At 35.3% G+C, this 21,985-nt stretch overlaps 1 protein-coding gene across 1 annotated transcript in view; it reads right to left on the reverse strand.

Moving 5' to 3' along the window:
* The window catches only part of ITGA1 (integrin subunit alpha 1), a 161,290-nt gene that overhangs the window by 33,977 nt on the left and 105,328 nt on the right, over nt 1-21,985 (reverse strand). Inside the window, exons 10-17 of the mRNA XM_072756940.1 lie at nt 19,033-19,106; nt 18,226-18,370; nt 12,935-13,077; nt 9,492-9,635; nt 7,962-8,219; nt 5,696-5,826; nt 3,017-3,183; nt 1,266-1,402 (exon numbers count right to left, since the gene is read on the reverse strand). Of these exons, the coding sequence (XP_072613041.1) occupies nt 1,266-1,402; nt 3,017-3,183; nt 5,696-5,826; nt 7,962-8,219; nt 9,492-9,635; nt 12,935-13,077; nt 18,226-18,370; nt 19,033-19,106 (1,199 nt within the window). The remainder of the gene's footprint in view (nt 1-1,265; nt 1,403-3,016; nt 3,184-5,695; nt 5,827-7,961; nt 8,220-9,491; nt 9,636-12,934; nt 13,078-18,225; nt 18,371-19,032; nt 19,107-21,985) is intronic.

Here is a 21,985-nt window from a genome sequence, read left to right on the forward strand (position 1 = left end):
GGACACTGCTGGAATGCAGAGGCTTCAGAGTATGATCAGTTGATTCACCTCCAGTTTCTCCGGGGCCCTGCTGGAGTAATAGGATGTGCCATACTTTGCCATGTCAGGATATTCTACTCTGGGCTGCTTGTATAACAATATCTTTTCTCTTGAGACGTTGAGCCAACCACTGCCATGTAATACTTCTATAAAAGTCTCCCAATTTCAAAAAAGCAAACTTTCTTTAAATTGAGTTAGATTTCATTAGTATAATATATGCCTTGAGTTGCAAGAATTTTATAATGCAAAATGATACGTGATATGAATGTAATCAATGTTGTTTCATACTATCACCAGTAACAGCCACCCCTTATGGCATGTCCAGAATTATGAGCTTTACACACATTATTGAGAAGTATTTCAACAGTCCTCCAAGATGAGTAACTATTATAGTCATTATTTTACAGATGAAAAATTCAGCCTCTAAGAGACTAAACAACTTGGTTAAAATCACTTGGAATGTAGGGAAGTTTTGAGACAAATTCCATCCTGGCTGACTCCAGAACAAATGTTAATGTATCTATTAAAATCCAAAAAAAATTTGGAAATTTTGAAACTAGTTAATTCCTTTTAATACCAAGTGCCTACACATAGCTAGAGTCTACATTTTGGACGAATATACACTATAGTTATTTCTAGCAGGTTGGAGGCAGTGGCACATCTGGCACATATGGTTTCATGCCCTTTCAAATTTTATACAAGTTATATAAGCACAAAGCTTATGGATGATAGAAAATACTTGATTTCTTCCCCTTCAATTTAAAGAGTGAAATACATATAGTACAGTGGACAAGAAGGGACCCCAGAAATCACATGGGCCAACAATTTTCCCTCAGGGCATGTAACCACTTATCCACATTTGACAGATAAGGCCCACAAAAGTTAAATGATGTTTTCAATTTAAAAGAATAAGTGAATGACTATAAAAACTGAATGAATGAATGAAGGCAGAAGGTATCTTATAAACTAGTATACTGTGTTTTCTACTATTCCATAATATACGGATGACTGATAACACACAGGGAAGATGAAAGATAGTTTTATGAAATGCATTTGGAAATTAGAAGATCAGGCCTGTGATTTTCTGATAAAAGTGACCAAATAAGATGAAGTTTGCTTTGTGATGTGCATTTTGAAATAAAATCATAAGATTGACTTGAAATAAGACATCTATGCTTTATTCTTGATTTGGAATAAAGCAGTTATAACATATATGATTTACTTGCCAACATGTAGAAGGAAAGCTTAGTGCATTCTGATTCTTCAACTGTGATGTTTCTTTGAATCTTTCTTTCTTGAGTTCCAGAGAAAAAGCTTCGTGATATCTGTCTTAGTGAATCTAGTGTGACACGGTACTGCATATCTGGAAATAAAATGACAGAAATATTTACTTGCACTAATTTTCATATGGTCTAGTTCATCAAATTAGCATTATAGAAAAAGCTCTTGAGCAATCAGTCAATAAAAGTTTCTATTACTCAGCTATCCACACTACTGTAGTACAATGGTAGTCCTAGTCATAAAGATAACCTTTATGATAACCTGTAGGATAGCCATAAAGACAGTCTCAGAATCACTTTCTGAGTTCACTATGCCTTTAATGTTTAATCACACTTATAATGTATATGTACATATGCACACCCACACACTCATATGCATGTACACCTACATGTAAATGAATTTTCTGACCATGCATGTATTTATTGGGTTTTCACTTAAATTATATTTTTTAGTTTAGTAATGCTGAAGTCCTATTTAGAATATTGATTATATTTCAATAGACACAAAAATATACATGAATGTATTTTTACCTATTTTATGAAAAAGTCACTACAGACTGTTCAAACACATAATAAAATAAGCTTAACAAATGAATTTAATAAAATAGGCATACCAAAATAAAAAAAAAAAACAAGTTAAACCTTACACTCTCTAAAAAGGCAACAATCCTTAGTTTTTTAAAAAATTTTTTTAGATTTTTTTAATTTATTTATGATAGACATAGAGAGAGAGGCAGAGACACAGGCAGAGGGAGAAGCAGGCTCCACGCCGGGAGCCCGATGCGGGACTCGATCCCGGGACCGCAGGATCGCGCCCTGGGCCAAAGGCAGGCTCCAAACTGCTGAGCCATGCAGGGATCCCCAATCCTACTTAGTTTTATCACTTAGTTACTTTATAAAAATTAAATGAGACTGAAATAATGCTGTATATGAAAATGTAGCTCATTTTACATTTCTATACCTAATTCATCTTCTAGTCAGAGGGCTATTGCAGAGCATAAGTATGCATGCGTAGAGAAAACTAAGAAAAATAGATTTTAAGGATTAATGATTTTTCATATTCTACTTACGTTTGTTTTATAGAGTAAACTACTCTTTTGCAGCCAATGGCCTCCACAGTTTTGACTCCAACATATTTCAATATCATTAAAAAACCACCTTAGATAGTGTACATGTAGGTAGGAGGAGATACTCAGACTGTGCCTGAGAGCATACACATGGGACATGTCCGAATCTCAAAAACCAGGGTTACCTTCTGAGTTGAGCAAAGAGATCTCAGGAAGTAGGGGTGGCAAAACATTCAGGTCCTTTGCGATACCAGTCTTACCAAATAGGGTAGGAGAAGCAAGAGAGGGTTTGTGAAGACCTATGGGAAGGAAAACTGGGCTCTTTTGGAGCCCAATTTTCAAATTCTACTTCCTAATTGTATTATTATTATTGTTGTTGTTTTTAGCACCTGGTTGTTTGTGGTAAATGGGAGAGCCATTGCATATAAGCATTACAGTTTCTGCTCCAGAGTTTATTGGGTTCCATAACATATTCTTTCTTTAGTAGATTTTTTTCAAGGTTCAACATGTACACAGGGGCAAATGTGAGATGCAGATCCCTATCAAGGGGGAAAATACAGTATCTTCCTGAGTTTCCTCATATGTATTGTCTTCCTGCCCCGAAGTACTTGGTATACATATGACACTTACCAGCTATGTAAATTGTGTCTTCTTTGGACTTTAATTTCACATAAAAACACATTGTAGCATTTATGCATACTGTTTCCTTTCCTTCCACGCGGCAGTTTTTCTTTTGGATATTCACTTTATTGGGTTCAAAATTCATAGTCACTTTAACCACAGCCACATCTCGGGACCTACAAACATACACAATGATGATTATTCACACCTTTTCACATTTAATGAATACCATCAATATGGGAATGCAATGTGAATGCACTGATGGGGATTCTCCTTTGTATATAGTTGGGCTCTCAGGATTCCATTTCTTTGGTGACTTTTAAAAACGTTTATTTTTAAAATTATTTTTAAAGATTTTATTTATTTGCGAGAAAGTGCATGTGTGTGTGCATGAGCTGGAGGGGAGGGGCAGAAGAAGAGAGAGAAGTAGATTCCCCACTGAGCAGGGTCCTGGGATTGAGCCCCATGTCAGCCATAAATAAGTCTTCCGAGCTTTGTAAGAAAACTTTGAAACAAAACCGGAGAGTATAAATTGCCCGTATGTATGTATGTATATATATACATATATACACACACACACACATATATATATATATATTTAAAGATTTTATTAATTCATTCATGAGACACACAGAGAGAGAGAGAGAGAGAGAGAGAGAAAGGGAGAGAGGCAGAGACACAGGCAGAGGGAGAAGTAGGCTCCATGCAGGGAGCCCCACACAGGACTCGATCCCGGGTCTCCAGGATTACACCCTAGGCTGAAGGGGGTGCCAAACCACCAAGCCACCCGGGCTGCCCTGTATATATTTTTAATATGAGAGTCAATATGCTAAATATTTTTAAATTAAGGTTATCGTAATAAATTAATCCAGGATTAACAGTTTAAACAAAGACTAAATGTACCCTTTGTGGCTGACACTGGTGACTTCTGGTTTGGAGGCCTGCTTCTGGGCGTGCCCTCCCCAAAGTCACAGCTACCTGCTGCCCAGAATTCTCCTTTCGTAGGCACCAGCTTACAGTTTTTTTCTCCCTATTATATGGCTAAAACATTTTTTAATATAATGGCTATTATCTGTGCACAGTTTAGTGTACAATTTTTATTTGACAATAAGTTTTCAAACATTATCTTTTAAACATTTTAAACATTATCTCTATTTTTAATTTTTAAATTTTTTTTCAAATTTTTAAGTTTCAGTATAGTTGACATATTAGTTTCAGGTGTGTAACAGTGATTCAGTAATGGTATTCATTATGCTATGTTCACCACAATAAGTGCAGTTACCATCTGCCACCACACAATGCTATTTACAATGTTATCAATTGTAATTATAATTGCAATTAATTGTCTTAAATTATGACAAAGTCATCTACTTTCAGGTCTCTATCTTTACTACTTTTCTAGATAAATTCCTTCTAGAAAAAGACCTTTGAGGTTTGTTTCCATCTAAATTACTTTAAGTCAATGATTAATTTGGAAGAATCAATACATGGACTTTTTATCAAAGCACATGGCATAAATATATTTTTAATATATTAAATCCTTTCATTGTATTTCTTTTTCATCTTTATTTTTTTTTTCCCTTTGGAGAGAGAGTGAGTGAGCAGGGGGAGGGGCAGAGGGAGAGCAAAAGAAAATCTCAAGCGGACTCCATGCTGAGTATGGAGCCAGACATGGGGCTTCATCTCACAACCATGAGATCATTACCTGAGCCGAAATCAGGAGTCAGATGCTTAACTGACTGAGTCACTCAGGTGTCCCCCTCTTTCATTATATTTCTTAATGAAGTTTGTACATTTAAAAAAATTATCACACAAAATTCATATCCTTGACATTTTAGTCACTCTTTTTTTCCAAATAGAATGCTTTTTTGAAGTTGGGCTTCCTAACTAGTTAAAACTGGAATTATTAATATTATTAATACATTATTAACAAGTTAATAAGTAGAATGGTATTTATATATCTGATCATTGATTAGAATTTTACAATTAAATGAAATTTATTTGAGATGCAGACATTTTAAAGGCTGACCATAGATATTATTGAAGAGGCTTCTATGCTTGGCCAACAATATAAATACAGACAATAATGCACAATTGTCTAATTATCCATATTAAGTAAATGAGGGAAGAGTCAATTACCCCTAAAAGCTTGTGAACAACTCAAAGTCAGGGATGTTTTCTTGTTCTCTATGGGGCCCTCTTCTTCCTTATGCTGTCCTCTAAAACAGAATACCTATCTTAGTGCCAAGCACATAATAAATACCCCAAATTAAGAGTTGGCTCTACTTGTTATTTAATATGGTTTCTCAATTTTAAGACTTATTTACTCCTCCAGATTCTTAAACTATGTAGCTTCTATCTAAATAATGGGGCATGGGGATCCCTGGGTGGCGCAGCGGTTTAGCGCCTGCCTTTGGCCCAGGGTGCTATCCTGGAGACCCGGGATCGAATCCCACGTCGGGCTCCCGGTGCATGGAGCCTGCTTCTCCCTCTGCCTGTGTCTCTGCCTCTCTCTCTCTCTGTGTGACTATCATAAATAATAAAAAAGTTTAAATAATGGGGTATGAAAAAAATAATGGGGTACAAAAGAAAACAGATATTTGGTATAATATGGGCTCCAATCATCCTCTGAGCTCTGGAACTATTTGTGAAATATTCAGATTAATTGGATGTTATTAAAATACATACCAGAAGAGGGCAGCACCACCAAGGCCCCCAATAGTCACATCAGTCAGACCATCACCATTTAAATCCATTTCTCCATGGATAGACTGGCCAAAAAATTTTAGTGTCTTGCCATCTCCACCTGATGGAATACGCTGTGAAAGTCCCAACAGAGAGTTTTTATGCCAGAAGTGTCTCTTCAAAAACAGTTTTAAATAAATCTGAGAACTTGGATTGGTTAACACAAAATTAGAATTAAAGATATTTTGGAAATCTGCCTAAGAAGCCCCTCATGTGGTGACAAGATGAATTACTCAGATGTTACCAAAGCTTATTCTTTTTATAGTACAGACAAAATAATTTCTGGGTTACTGACACCAGAGAGAGGGAAAAAAATTTTATAACGTCATCTTGTCTAATGCTCAAGGAAAACATTGTGAGTAATTGGCTCTCCTTTCTAGTTCCCACTCAATCCCATAATACCAAGATATTTAAAGATGCTGGAACCTTGAAAACCCATCAGACAAGCAAGAGAGGGAGTGGAAGTTTGTCCTAGGGGTCAGTTGGGGGCTCACTGAATTTGACGGCTGGTTATAAATAGAACATTCCACCAAATACATTTTCCAGTATATGATCTTTGCTAAAAGTCAAGGGCACTCTAAACTCAAAAGGCAAGAATGAATGTGGAGTTCTCCAAAACTAATTTGTGCATATACCCAAACATAATGTGTTTAATATTCATACTTCCTGATTTGGCTTTGGTTCCAGCTGGTAATATTTTAATAGGATCTGATGGCAAGGAGATAGGACTGACAGACCTTCCCTAAACTTGGGGTCTTCTAATCCTCCTGTTCTTCACTTAAAAACCATAAATTAAGATGCATAAACATTTCTTATGACAATCTATTTTATTATTAATGATTTAAATATTCTCTTTTTTCTACAGTGAAAATGCCATTTCACTAAATCATCAGGATTAATAGTGAAGGAATAAAGTGATAGAACATAAGAAAGAAACTCTTCCCTTGGGCAGCCTAGGTGGCTCAGTGGTTTAGTGCCGCCTTTGGCCCAGGGCGTGATCCTGGAAACCAGGATCGAGTCCCACGTCGGGCTCCCTGCATGGAGCCTGTTTCTCCCTCTGCCTGTGTGTCTCTGCCTCTCTCTCTCTCTCTCTCTCTCTCTTTGTCGCTCATGAATAAATAAATAAAATCTTAAAGAAAAAAAAAGAAACTCTTCCCTTCAATTCTTGATTCCATCACACTCCCATGGTTAATATTGCCTGTTTTCAGTTAAGCAATGCCATGAAGACTTTTGAATTATTTGAAAACAAATGATTTACTAAATGGATGGAAGTGCTGTTACTGAAATATGTCCTTTACTTTATTGTTTCACTAATGTCATTATGACTTTATGAAAAATTAAGCATGATTTCACAATACATGAATGGATTTTGAGAATTCTGTTGACCACAGTACAAAAAGAAGTCAAATATAAAAAGAAATAATTGGTGCTCTTTCTTTTCATGTTATATAAGTAGTTCAATGCCTAACTACTTATGGTTACTTAAAAACAGACAATTACATTAGAAGAATTCCTTTAAACTCTCCTACTTTTATGGTACATTAAACACTTTTGTGAATGGATAGATATTTTTCTCATGTAGGAAAAAATTACATTTATGGCTTAGAAACATTAACTGACAATAAATGTTAAACAACAACAGAAATCCCCTGCAGGTTAAGCTTAGTTATTCAGATTTTTTTTCCAAGAGGGGTTAGTTGTGAAGGAATTATAAACCTCAGGAACCCAAATTCATTTGACAAAAATATACCAATTAAATTCATAAATATAAATGTAATGCAACTTCATTATAACAACATGGATATTGAATATAAAAACAATAATCTCATATTCTTTATTGACTAAATCGTACTGTTATTGTTCTCTTATTCAGAAACAGGTATCCTCTCTCTGTTTAGGACCAGCCACAATGCAAGGTCAGATAACATTGTTTAAAAAGTGTTGTTGTTTTTTTTTTTTTTTTTTTTTTTTACTATTCTGAGAGCTCAAATCATGATGACACGGCAAATAACAGAAAAAAGAAACTAGATAAAAGGATAAAATACAAAATAATGCTTCTGTAAAGAAAACTTAAGAGAGAATTAAATCTAGTTTCCCAAGAGAGATAGAGGGAAAAAATCAATTAATTCATGAAGTAAGACAAGAAGCAAGCCTAGCATTGAACCCACTTATCATTTAAGGGTAGGAATGTGTAGGTTTAACTTCTTACTTGCGCATACTCTTTCCTTATAGTCTTGCCACTCCCATGATAAATGTACACAGCTCCCCCATGATCATCTTCCAGGGGAGCTCCAATCACAATGTCATCAAATCCATCAAGATTGAGGTCTCTCACAGCAGCAATAGCTGTTCCGAAACGAGCCCCACATGGCTCATTTTTGTTTTCTTTTGTGCATGAATTATGCTTTAGAGATGAGCAGCAAGTCTGCTTAATGGGTTCCAGGCTCATTTGATATTCAAACCTTGTCTGGAAGAAAGATAAACAGGATACTTATGGATTTCTATCATTACTGCAGCACAGTGAAATTTTTAAGTACATGCTAAATCAGTGCTATTAAAAACCATTTGTACTTCTATGGTAAAGTTTGTAAAATTTCTTAAAAAGGGTGCTTTCTGAGAGCAAAGTTAAAGATTTTAAAGAACAGATTGCAGAAGTATGGGGAGGAAGACATATTGAGGATTTTAATGGATTCTCTTTTTAATGCAACCAAGTGAGTATATAACTCACAGTATGTTTTTAAAGCCGAATAACTGAATTTTTAAATCCTCAATTCAGGTCTCTCTCTTTCCTTCATCCAAAATTTGCTTCTTTGGAAAGTCTCTATATAGTCTCCCCTATAGGGCAAAGAGGAAATTGACTTTTTTTCAAAAAACAAACTTTCCCCAAAGCTATATAAAGTGAAAAAAACCAAAACAAAACAAAAAACCCAATAAGGAACAGAAAGTATTAGTAATGATGGTCAGGAACACATTTTCTAAAAAAAAGGGAAAAACAGCACAGGACCAAAAAATATTGATGGGAAAAAGGGAACAAAATGATAGGAAGAAAGATATGCAACTTATGGACTAAAACAATTAGTTGGACAGACTCTAAGAATTTAAAAAGCTAACTAGATGAATACTGACTTTTCTGTAAACAACAACAAAACAAAACAAACCCCCCAAACCGCCCAAAACACCAACCTCCAAACCCAAAACTCTTCCAATGAAGATCAAGAATTATTTCACCTAATAAATGATGTCTAAGGTCAGGAGTGGAAAACAAAATCTCACTCTAGCCCAATGAAGTATTCCAAAGACTAGTAGTTTGCTGAAACTGTCTGGTGTCACCGACATATAGTTTACTATTTCAGTCTCTGCTTTCCCAGCTTTACCTGTTTTTGACAGCTAATGCATTTTAATTGCTAATATTCCAAACACCTCTAGGCCAGAGGTATGAATGGCTGCCCTGTGAGTTTATTTAGCAGTTTAAAAAGATTTATATTTATCTTTATATTTTATGCTAAAAAAGAATATTTCACATTTCCAAGCAGAGAATGCCTAACGGCTTGAACTACCTTATTAGAATTCTAAAATGTTCATTTAGAAACTGAGGAGTTGGTGGGGGTAAAGAGGTCCTGAAAGATTCTTTGCTCCTTTTTCTAAAGTGACTACCAAATTGGAACTGCATTATTTATTTGAAATTGAAAGAAAGGAAGAGATACTCTCGACATTCTACTAGACCCAGAGGTACCATTACCTGATTCAGAGCATACACATACACTTTTCCTTGTTCCTCTTTCTCCGTTCCCATGTACATGGGAGCCCCGACCAGAAGAATGTCAGTGTTAGAATCTTTATCAATGTCAACTGTTGTTAAAACACTGCCAAAATAGGAACCGATCTAGGGTACAAAACAAAACAAAATAATCTGATGAACATCAGAAATTCTCAAGATAGCTAAAAGCCTGCATTTCTTTTACTTATACTAATCTAGAAGAGTAATTGAGCTTCAGATAGATATAGAAATAGAAATAAAATATAGAAATGGATTCTACCTGAGAGCTCTTTATTGGCTTTTGTGGGAGGCTAATAATCAGACCCATCCTTCAGGATGAGCAGCTGTCCCAGATTCTGCAGCTTGAGAGTAAGAGAAATGGCTTCCTTTAGATTTCATCCTAGCATCTCTTTCTTCTTCAAAAAGCAGAAAGGATAATGAATGCCACCATGATTTTTTTTTAGGGAAATAAAATGAGATTGAACAATAATAGGCATTCTAGGATGGCTTCAATATATGTTTATATACCATAGAATGAAAATATGAAATAAAATACAACATGAAGAATTGATTTGTCTTGGAATATTGGTACAGTGTATTTCACCTTGTAGACTTCGAAGTTTACTCAACAAAATGGCTAAGTGTTATGTGAGTGAAATAAGTCAGTCAGAAAGACAATTATCATATGCCTTTACTCATATGTGGAATGTAAGAAACAGCGCAGAGGATCATAGGGGAAGGGAGGGAAAACAGAATGGAAAGAGATCAGAGAGGGAGACAAACCTTAAGAGACTCTTAGTCATAGGACACAAACTGAAGGGTGCTGGAGAGGAGCGGGGTTGGAGTTTGGGGCAACTGGGTGATAAGCATTAAGGAGGGCATGTGATGTGATGAGCACTGGGTGTTATATGCAAACTGATAAATCACTGACCTCTACCTCTGAAACTAATGATGTACTATATGTTGGCTTATTGAATTTAAATTAAAAAAACCTATCAGTTCTAAGAGACAAAAAAAAAAAAAAAAAGGCTAAGTCTTGTCTTAGCATCTGTGGAAGATAGAAAAATATAAAAGGATTGCAGGGAGACCATCCCCTTGCAGCAATGTTTTTTTCTTGTAAGGATATGGATGCATTTTAGGGAAATGCAGGAGACTAACACTTCATTATCTAAATGCAATAACCTTACCAAATATTGACCTATGTTTAATATTTGATGCTTTTGATAATTCTCTTATTGAAACTTCCTGTCTTGGCTTCCATGATTTTAATTTTGCTCTCCTGATTCTGCCATAATATCATAGGCCATTCTTTGCTTTCATCTCTGCTAGCTCCTTTTCCTCCTCCCATGCCCTAGATTTTGGCATCCCCTAAACTAAGACCTGAACTTTCCCTCTTTCTCCTCTCCTAGATGGATAATCCTTCCAAACATTTCTATTACTGAAAGTTGCAAATTTCATTCTATCCTCCTCTCAAGGCTCCAGTTCTACATTCCTAGACATTGCTAGACACTTAGACAACTGCTAGACATTGACTTTCGAATGTTCTTTCCTCATAGGTTATGAAGGGTTTAAAAGTTTTTTTTTAAGTTGAATTAATTACAAACATAAATAAAATGCTGTAAGATCTAGCAATCTTGGGACTTCATGCTCCCATGACAATAGCTATCTGGAGCTGAGTGGGCACTAAATGTTTAGGTGGCTCATGAGCTGTCCAGGCCATGGTTCCCACCATTTCCTGTTGTTTTCTGTGCAGTAGCTTTATTTATTTACTTTACCTTCGTGGCACCCATAACCATTTGAATTTGTGCTTACTGTTACAGGAAACATGTAAAACCAAATACCATTAAAAAAAATATCTACACTGCTTGAGTTGATGACATTCTAATAATGGTGCCACCTTTCTCCCAGATTACCAGGCTTGAAACTTAAATCATTCATAATTTAAATCATTTGTAACTTTCATGAGCAGTTTTCACAAAATGGTCACTTCCTGTCTTGTAGACAGTTAATAGAGTGATATCAGACCTAAGATGTCATATAAAATGCTTCATTTTACAATCTTGTCAGTTCCTCGGTATTTATGTCTACTATACTCCTTCCTTTTCCATTTTTATTGGTGATACATCATTTTAGGCTCTCCTCACCTTATCCTTGCTACAGCAATAGCCTTTTAAAAATCGTTGATGCATTTTCTGATTACAAATGTGGGCAAAGGGCTAATAAAACTCTTTCACCAGGTTTTATTATTTTATATATATATGATAATCTTTATATATGAGACTCTTACTTTTGGTTCACTCTAACTCTGTTCCTCTGGACATCTGTGGGGAAAGGATTTCAATTATATTACTAAGCAATATTGAGAGTGGTAAAATAATGTCTCATTGGGACACTGCATTTAGGCTGTGGGGAACTATAAATACGTGATTGAGATAACACAGTGTAAGCTTCTCAGGATGACTCTGACTACTGCATGTCCTTAAGCTAATGGAGCCCTGGAAGCTAATATCTATGGTGTTGTTATGAAAGATATTGGCTCCTGTGGGGCGTTAAAGAGAGGACAGCTCTGTACTTGCCCAATGTATCTGTCTCCTCTCACCCAAGCTGTTCTGTTGGGCCGCTGTGAGTACACCTGCAGGGGATGAAGGCTGATGCTTCCCTGCCTTTTGGAGTAGTCAGTGATGGGAGGAGTGTAGAGGGGCAGTCTGATGAGCTGGGATATGCAGTGAAGCCCAAATGATTGCAACACAATACTAACCAACAGCATAGATGTTTCAGTTTAAAAGTATTTACGTATATTTATGTTTGCGTATTGCATGTATAATTTCTTAAACTATTTTTAGTATTTCTCAATATTTCTCAGTATAACCTAATGAGAATTTTTTGATTTTATATGTTCTAACTTCCCATGACCACCAGGAGAAAATCCAATTTCTTTAGTTTGCCGTTTGAAGCCTTACACAATTGGGGTTCACATTATCTTTTTAACTGGCTCTTCTGCTTTTTCTACCTATCTACAGTCTATTTTTCCTTCTAGACTAGCACAAACCTTATCTTGTATTGAGACTTTTGGCACCAATTCTAGCTTAAAACAATCTTCCCATCTTCTGAGTTTACTGTATGTGCCACTGGCATTTTCAAGCCTCTTGATGTTTTAGACATTTTTTATGTATATATTTGTATATCTGTATCTATATAATCATCTATACATCTTATCTCCACTTCCATGTAACTGAAATATTCCTGAGGCCAAAGATGCAGGCATTTTACATCCCTACAAGGAAGCTAACATGGAGCCCTGTTTAATAAAGTTGATATTGACTATGAGAGTATTTTTTCTTTCAAAGTTTAGGACAATAGATGGTTCATTTAAATTTGCAGAGAGTATAAATGGATTAATTTAAAACAATAATTTTCAAGCTTACCTGTTCTCCACTGAGCGTCTGGAGAATCTTAATGTCTCCATCGTCCATCCTGTAGATGACAACCTGGCCTGTATGATTATACCGTGGCTGTCCAGCAATGTACAGCACAGCTCCAGAAACAGTGGCAGAGTTCACTGTGTAGCCTAACAAAAGAGAGATGCCAGATGTCAGATGTACTACGTGACCCCTTAAAATCTGTACAGAACAAATTAAGATCCATTTTAAGTGGCTGGGAGAATTATTTTTTGTGTCTTTATATATATTTATCTTGTTTTTGAAAATATTTATTTAAGTTTGTCTTGGTGGAAGCTTTTAGCATGCTTTCTGATTATCTATTGCGACTGCTTTGTCCACTCCTCCACCCCAGTTTTTCATTGTTTAAAGACAAAAATGATGTAACAGTGATGACAGAAGAAGGAAAAAAAAACTCCACAAAAAATCCCTCATAATCCCAATTCACCACTTTGTAATAAATCAATTGTACTTTATCTGGACATATTATAAAGACTGATAATTTTGATAATTATTAATTTATTTTATTATTTTATATGATAAAATAATAATTTTATATAGTTCGAATCATAGGAAATGTAAGCCTTTTCTGTGTTGCTGCTCTAGATTATTTATTATCTATTTATCTATATATATATCTATTTATTTATTTGAAAGCTAAGGTGCGAGCCTGCTCCTGAGGCAGGGGGAAGAGCAGACGGAAAGAGAGAGAGAGAATCTTAAGCAGGCTCCATGCCCAGCACTGAGCCCCACACAGGGCTTGATCTCTCAACCTTAAGATCATGACCTGAGCTGAAATCAAGAATCAGATACTTAATCGACTAAGCCACCCAGATACGATACCCTTGCTGCTGTAGATTTTTATAACTAGTACTTTTAAGTAGTTGACGTTTATTTCTCTAAGTTAAGGCATAAAGGCGTTACGTTTCTACTAAAGGACCATTTCCCAATAATATGGAAGGATTTTTTAGGTGGTTTTAAATTTTTTGTTATTATACTTAAGCCTGCAAAGACATCCTTGAACATTTAATTTTTTTTCCTTCTTTTGGATTTTTATGGTGATAAAATTCAAGGAAAAATTACTGGATCAAATTTTCAATTCCTTCAGTGTCGAGCAAATTGTTTCCAGAACATTTGTACTAATTTATTCTACGAACAGCCAAAGGACACACTAATTTCATCAAATTCCCCCCAAACATTGGGTATCATTACTGTTATTTAACTTTGTGAATGTTATAATAGATGTTAAACATAATCTAACAATAATATTTTGCTGTGAATTTGATTTGCATTTGTTTGGTTAAAAGGAAGTAGATGGGGTGATGGATGAAACAGGTGATAGGCATTAAGGAGGGTACTTGTGATGAGAACCAGGTGATGTAAGGAAGTGCTGAATCACTATACTGTACATCTGAAACTAATATATGCTATATGTTAACTAACTGGAATTTAAATTTAAAAAGTGAGCTTTGACATTCCTCTTTTTAATTGGGCTTTCATTTTTTGTGTCAGATAATTCTTAATTTTTACATGAAGAATTAAATTTATTCTTTGTGTCCATAGAGAAAAAAGCTCAATCAATGAATAAAAATTGCCATGTGCACAGTTCCACTCTACAGAAGGAAGAAATGTTCTAGTAACCAGGTCTGCCCATCAGCAGAGCAGAAGGCATTTTATTTTTCCAAATACCACAGAATAGTATCTCTTACTAAGAAAAAGATTATTTTGAAAATTTTTTCCAAGTGTTTTACTACAAGGTTATAGTTTTCACTTTCTTACATTTTTGTAAAGGAGCAGAGGTTTTTGTACTAAAACATGTTTGATTTTCACAAGTGCTAAAGGCACACAATTCCTCAGGCATTTTTCCTTCATGAATATTTTTCTCACATTCTCATTTCTTCATCTTTCTTTGAGCTTCTAAAAAAATTACACATAATAAATTGTAAACTATTCTTTTTCAAACAAGTAATTTTACTAAACAAGTGCTGATGTTACTAACCACAATATTGCTTAAAAAATAAAAGCTTTAAGGTCATGTTTATACATAAATAAAATAAAAAAGAAGAATCTGAAAAACAAAGCTGTTTTATTTTATGTCACTCTACTAAAAAATATTAAGACAAGATAGGCCTAAGAGTGTTAGTATACTTTAATTTTTTTTTAACTTACAGAGCTATGAATGCCAACTGATAAAAGAACCTTTAAAAAAAGTTTCAAATTATGTTTGAGGCTTGGGGTTGTATGATTATTTGGTTAATTAATTTCAATAATTTGAACTTGGTAACTACAGCTATTAACTGAAGTCTTCACAAAGACAGTACCTACCCGTGAGGTAGTTGCTGGTTAAAGCTCAGGTGTCTAAAGACAATAAAGAGGGAGAGAGAAAGAAGGCCATGTAACATCTAATTTTCTTGAAAGGAAAATAATTATAAACATCCAAGTTTAATCTTGCTTTCTGAAGAGAAAAAAAGTACAAAATTGAAGAGAAAGGAAAATTCATAGCATAGTCTGCTGCATGGATTTAGAAATAGATCCTGCCAGCTTTCATAATTTACTCCTTGGGGAAAGTGCTAGGATCTGGTGAGGTAATGGGAAATAGGTATGTTCTGCTTTGATTTCATGCATTTGTCTCATATCTTTACTTTTTCTCTTGAATTTGGCATGATTAGAAAGGGGCAGGCCGTGGGTGGAGGAGGCAGAGAACGAGACTTCAAACATGTTCTCACCATCAAAACCACTTGCTAAGTGCATATTATCCTAGTGGAAAGATGGGTGAGCGGCTGTCCCCTGAGAGCTTCAACAGCTTCTATTTCTACTTCTTTCTCATAATTACTGATTAGTATGAGATTTTTTTTTTTTAATACAGCATCTACCTCTCACTTTGTTCCCTCCATAAGATTTTCCACAGCCTAACAACTTGCAGTCTACACAGATTTCAGACTAACGCATTCAAACTCTTCTTAATTTTTAACTCACACAAGCAGACATTTTGAAAACCCCATTTCAGATTTGGAATAATATTTGGGGTATAAAGCTATTTTTCTCCTCTGGCCCCTTTCTGTGTGCTTTTTTGTTTTAAAAGAAATCGACTGTAAACTTTATGTTGGCAAAATATCCTATGTGCTAATGTGTGATTAAGCTAATGAAATTATTTCTAAGATATAAAATCATTTAAGCACATTGTGGACAATATACCCCCAAATTTCCTTTTCTGGGCAGAAAGAAATCATATGTTATAAATACTGTGGTTAAGAATGAAGGTTCTTAGTTTTTTCTTGCTCACAGTGGTATCTTTAAGTTTTGAATTCACTAAGCCTGCTTTAAGCAATCATGAATCCAAGCTTTCAGGGAATAGATTTAGGATTCTTAAAACTATTCGGATTTAAGGAATTTTATCACATAATAACTCAGAATACCAAAAGAACTATAGTGTTCTCAAAATGTGTGAAATTTAAAAAAATATTTTGTTTATTGATTTTAGAGAGAGAGAGTGTACACGAGAATGCAAGGTAGGAAGGGGTCTTTTGAGAGGGAGAGGGAGAGCGAGAGGGAGGGAGAATCTGAAGCAGACGCGGAACTGAGCATGGAACCTGATTTAGGACTCAATTCCAGGACCTTGAGCTGAAACCAAGAGTTGGATGCTTAATCAACCCAGGTGCCCCCAAATGTGTGAACTTCTTAAAATGTCACACATATCTTTGTGGACTTCATGCTATATCTTTAATTTGTAAATGTCTTTAATTTTGAAATGAACACTGGAATAAGAATCAAGAGACCTAGATTCTAGTTCAGATCTGTCATAGGTAGCTATGACATCATTCTTCTATTCCGTAATATCTTAACTTGGAAAGTTGGATGTTTGCTATATGCTAAGATCTCTTTTAAATGTATATGAATCTTAAGCCCAACCTCTTTACGTTATAGCATAATCCTCCAAATATTTAAAAGATATTCAGTGTACATTTTGTTTCCTAACTATCAATTTCTTCAAATTTTGCAGGGGGTGGGGAAGGGGAGAAAGAAATTGTTTCCAGACCGGTATCCTTTAAATAATTTTTTATCGCCACATCCTAGTTTGGCATTTTCTTTTGTAATGTGTGATGTTTAGAATACTCTAGTTGCTCTTTGACCACAGCAGAATGTAATAGGACTTTTATGAGAAATAAACTAGCTTCCATAAATGCAGTTCAACTTGTATTAAGGGTTTTGAGCACTCACATTATATTTGCTGCTTACAGACATATTTTTAATTATCTAAAACCTTCAGGCCTTTCATTTTTCTTAAGTCCTGCCGCCTCTACAGTTTTAAGACAGGAGATGTGTGGATCTACTAGTAAAGACCTCTTACCTTTCTTGTAAAATAGAAAGTAACTTGAATAGAGAGAAAAAAGACTTGCCTCCAGGACAGAAAGATCCCATAAAGGAATGATAACATAGTAAAATATGAACAATGAAAGGTATTTGTTTTCTTTACCACTGCACCCCCAGCACCAAGAACAATGCCTGGGGTAAAATAGGTATCAGTCAAATATTTGCTGAGTGACTAAAGAGTTGGGAAACTATAGCCTGAGTTTTTTTTTTTTTTTCATCCTAGGCCCTCCTAATTGTTTAAAGGATCATTTAGTGACAGAATAGTTCCCTGCTATCTCCTAGGCAGCTGGGTACAGATCTAGAATAAGGTGATACCTGACATATACTTTGTCATTCCAGACAAGTCTTTGAAAAATAAGATGACATTACACCTCAATATTTGTCTGATTTAATGGAACTATTAAAGAAGCTATATGACAAGACAAATTAAAATTTTCTTTTCCAAAATTAGGACCCATAGAAAGAAACTTATGATATAGGATATTTTAGAGAAAATGGTAGTCTAATCTTGACATTATTAGCTGAATCAAGGTTTCTCTTTTTTATCATTTCCTGTCCACCAGGTACAAAGCTCTTCTTGAAGTTAAGGAGAATATCAGACACAGAGAGACCTCAAAATGTGCACATATCAGCCTAAATCATTCTTGCACTAGAGAGCCCTTTTGAAAGAGTGTGACCTCCATGTTCTATTATTCTGATTACTGCTCAGAAACTAAGGCTGCTTAGGAACTTTCATGGGTCCATAAAATGTCTAACTCTTGGAAGTGAGTTACACGGTTATAAGTAAGTCTATATAAATATAAGCAAATAATGCTAAAAATAAAAACAAAAGCAAACAATGCTAAAAATAAAAACAAAACCAAAAATAAAAACATAATAATTTTCTATCGATTACATCCAAACTTTACCTAAATAAGAAGCAAGAGGTTCATTCTTTTTGGTAGACTCAACATTAAAGGTTGTGTTGTGGGGGATTATGATTTGATTAGCCTTTTGCATGACGACAGTTCCATTCCAATCATAGGCTCCTACTGCTCCAAGCATGACCCAGTCCTTATAACCAAATAAAGAAAACAAATGATGTTTAACAAAATAGTAAGAATGTACATTAACAATATGATAAATTCTATTTAAAGTGCTTTACATATATTAATTCATATAATTTTCAAAATAACACGACAGTAACTTGGCAGAGTAAGTAACTTGCCCTAAGTTATACACTACAATAGCCCATTGAAATGTCAATATTCCTTTGCATGAATTCTGATGCATTTTCTTTCACCAACCACAAATGATATATTTCCTAATCTTGTCTTTCTGCTTAATTCTGGGTGCCAAGAATCCTAGGTCTTGAACATGGAATCCTAGCAAGATATTTGAAAACACTGAAATTGAGAAAAAGATACATTCCATATCATTAGCAACTATTTTAAGTGTTTCATTTAACCAGATGTATAATTACATTGAGCAGACCTCAAAATGTTTGATTCACAATTATTAGTACAATATAGTGAACTGTGTGAAATAAGTTGTTTTCCTAGTAAGTTTGTGAGATGCCATTTTCCTATTTGGATTAGAAAGTCATCATGGTCAGAATAACGGCTCAAGCCATAAACTGCTAGTTGCATTTATAATGTTGATGCTTGGGCATTGCTTTTGGGAGTGAAAACCTTAAAAAAAAAGATATTTCATTTTCTACCAATTGGTCAACGTACCTGTGAATAATGAGCACTGAAGCCCGTCTGAGACATTTCCATTTCAAACGAAGCTGCTGACTGGTCAGCTGTAGCTATAACAGAAAGATAAATGCTGATTAGCACACTGTTGACTTGGAGAAGACAGGCTAATTAGAGTCTGGGCTTTTAACCAACCAGAACTTCCAACTTCTTTTGAGTTGTGTTCAGCTACACATTTCTCAACCCAAAATTCCTAGGTAGGGCTGGGTGGAGGGAAGAGAAGATTAGCAGAAGGCCATGCCTAAATTCTTGACTGATGGCTTCCCCATCCTTGCTGGAGAAGTTGAGAAATCTCCATTCATGCTTCTGATCTTATATTCTATCATGCCCATGGATGATATGGCACTTTGGATCCACAGAATTATGTTGAAAGTACTGAAGTTGGAAACCTGTCTTCCCTTCACACCATGGGAATTCTGCTCAGACACTGGGCTAAACCTACCTGTTATGTTCCAGGGCTAAACAAATTTTATTCACACATTTAAAGAGGTCTCTTGTTTCTACCAGCCTCACCTATATTTCCAGCTATAGATCCCCTCAGAATACCACTATTTGATAAAGGGTGCAGGGATTCTGGGTTTGTATTTGCTCTAATTTCTGGTGGTAGGTATCAGTCACAGATTGGGAAGGGACTTTTGGATGGTCTCTAGGTCATATTTAAGAAAAAATTTTTAATCGTATTTTTTTAATAGAATCTGTACCCATTTTTTTAAGTCAATGGTCTGTATGAGGTTCAATAGCAACCATTAAGTCTTTTTATCTTTCCAAGAGCTCCATGAATATGAACAGTTTTAATGAGGATTTCTATGGGCAAGATTCTATACTCATTTTTAGGCCCTTTACTGAAATACAGAGACAATCCAGAGCATTCCATGGAAAATGTGCTATTCTCAAAATATTCACCAACCCAAAGCCACAACCTCCTAAGGGGATTGAGAGAATGTTGATTCATTTGCTTTCAGTTGGGAGTTACTGATTTATTTGGCTTTGCAAATAAGTTAAAAATAGTGCATAATTTTAGGAGTCAGTCATGCCTATTGAGGCATGATAATAATTAAATTTGTGAAATCAAACTCATTTACTAGTTATTTACTGTTATAAATTTATTAACAAATATATCAGTGGTTGCCTTCTTTTAGGACTAGGTTAAATGAGGATATCAATCAAGAATTCAAATATATCATTTTAACCTCACATATGAATTATCATCTAATTTAAATGACTGAGGTGTACTTTAACTTTGAGGTTTTAAATCCACAATGCTTTATGGTGTCTTTTTTTATTTATCTTTGCAAGGCCAATTTTAAGAGCGCAGCAGCAAAGACCTGCTGCCTATTTCTAGAATCTTCTGGGGTTCTGCTTAGGGAGCTACTTGATAGTCTGCCTAAATTGTCCTCATGGTAATAGCTCCTTGTACATCTCTAAACTTCTTGCTGTTAACTCCTCCCCAGACTGTTCATGAGTACTGAGATAATCACTCTCCCCACTGCTCAGCGTCTGGTTAGAAATCTCAGCATTTCTTCCAACATTTGCTGGGAAAGGGAGACAGACCCTTTTCTTATTTTGATTGGGCAAGTTTGCGTCCTGTTCTCGTCACTAGGTGGCGCTGTCCGTGGCAAACAGGAATTTCATAATTGTTACTATTTACCATCTAAATACAAATGTTGATAAGAAGTGGCCACTTCCCAAGGAACAAGAAAGTGAAGCCCTTTCTGCTTTCATTATGAAAAAAAAAAAAAAAAAAAAAAAAAAAAAAAAAACCAAAAAAACCGAAAAAGGCTAGTCAAAGCACTGAGTCTGGTTAGGCCTGAAAGTGTACCAGTAAAGATGCAGGAGACATTTTAATCTGAGGACATTTAAAAAATAATTTTGCTTTTAAATACACAGACGTCTTAGAGTGTCTGGGCATTCCAACGTGTAACCTTTAACTCATGGTGTGGTTAGTTTAGAAGTAACACAAAAATTTCATTTAAGGCAAATTGGGCTCCTCTTTCCCCAACAGCTCATAAAGGCTTCATTTCTACAAGTTCTACAAGGTTATATTTATTTGTTTACTTAGGGGAGGTTTAAAATGGAAACTGTATTGTATCATGCTTAACTATCTAATGTAACTAAGTCATTTCATTTAAATGGTCTTTAGAGATTGTTTCTATCATATCACATTATTGACATATCATATCACATTATTAAACATTAAAAGTGCACAATGACTTGGAAATCTTTGTATATTTCCTTGAGGCCAGCAAAGCTTACAGTCTGGTCTATTAGTAAATGACACTGGGATAGCTTCTGTGAGAGCAAAGCCACTTAAAAGTGACTTGTGCACAAAACGTAGGATAGTTAAGTTCTTCAGAAGCAGCTGTGACTCCAGAGGGATAAGTAATTCAAGTGTTCAGGTTCTAAAGGTGCAGGGGAAAAGCAGCCAGGCAAAAGGGAAGCAGAGAAATGGAAGTGTGCATGGACTTAAGATGCTCATCAAATCTAAACTAAATCTGTCCCTTACAGCAAGGTAAGTCACCACCAGCATTTTTTTAATTGAAAGAGAAGACAGAATGAAAATGAGAAGCTATCAGAGTTCTTTGTACATAATAAGGGTTATGGGTCATACGGAAGTGGAAAAATTTTCCCTTCTTCCCCTCCAGGTTCCTTGGCTGGTTTAATAAGTAAACTGACCTAAAACAGATTAGCAGGAGGAAATTAAAACAAATTTAATTTCATATGAGAGCTCTCCTCCCCCAAATATGAGATTGAAGGACAAGTGGGGGCAATTGAAACTTATATGCCATCCCGACATAAGGACCGGGGGCTTCAAAGGGAGGAGGGAAGTTCATAGGATATAAGAACAGATGTTTGGCAATTAGAAGTTTGCTATGCCATGCAGATAGGTCTCTAAGATTAAAAAGTTATCCTTGGTTATAGCTCGTTTTCTGGG

Source organism: Vulpes vulpes, chromosome 4 (genome assembly GCF_048418805.1).
Source record: "Vulpes vulpes isolate BD-2025 chromosome 4, VulVul3, whole genome shotgun sequence".
NCBI lineage: Eukaryota > Metazoa > Chordata > Mammalia > Carnivora > Canidae > Vulpes > Vulpes vulpes.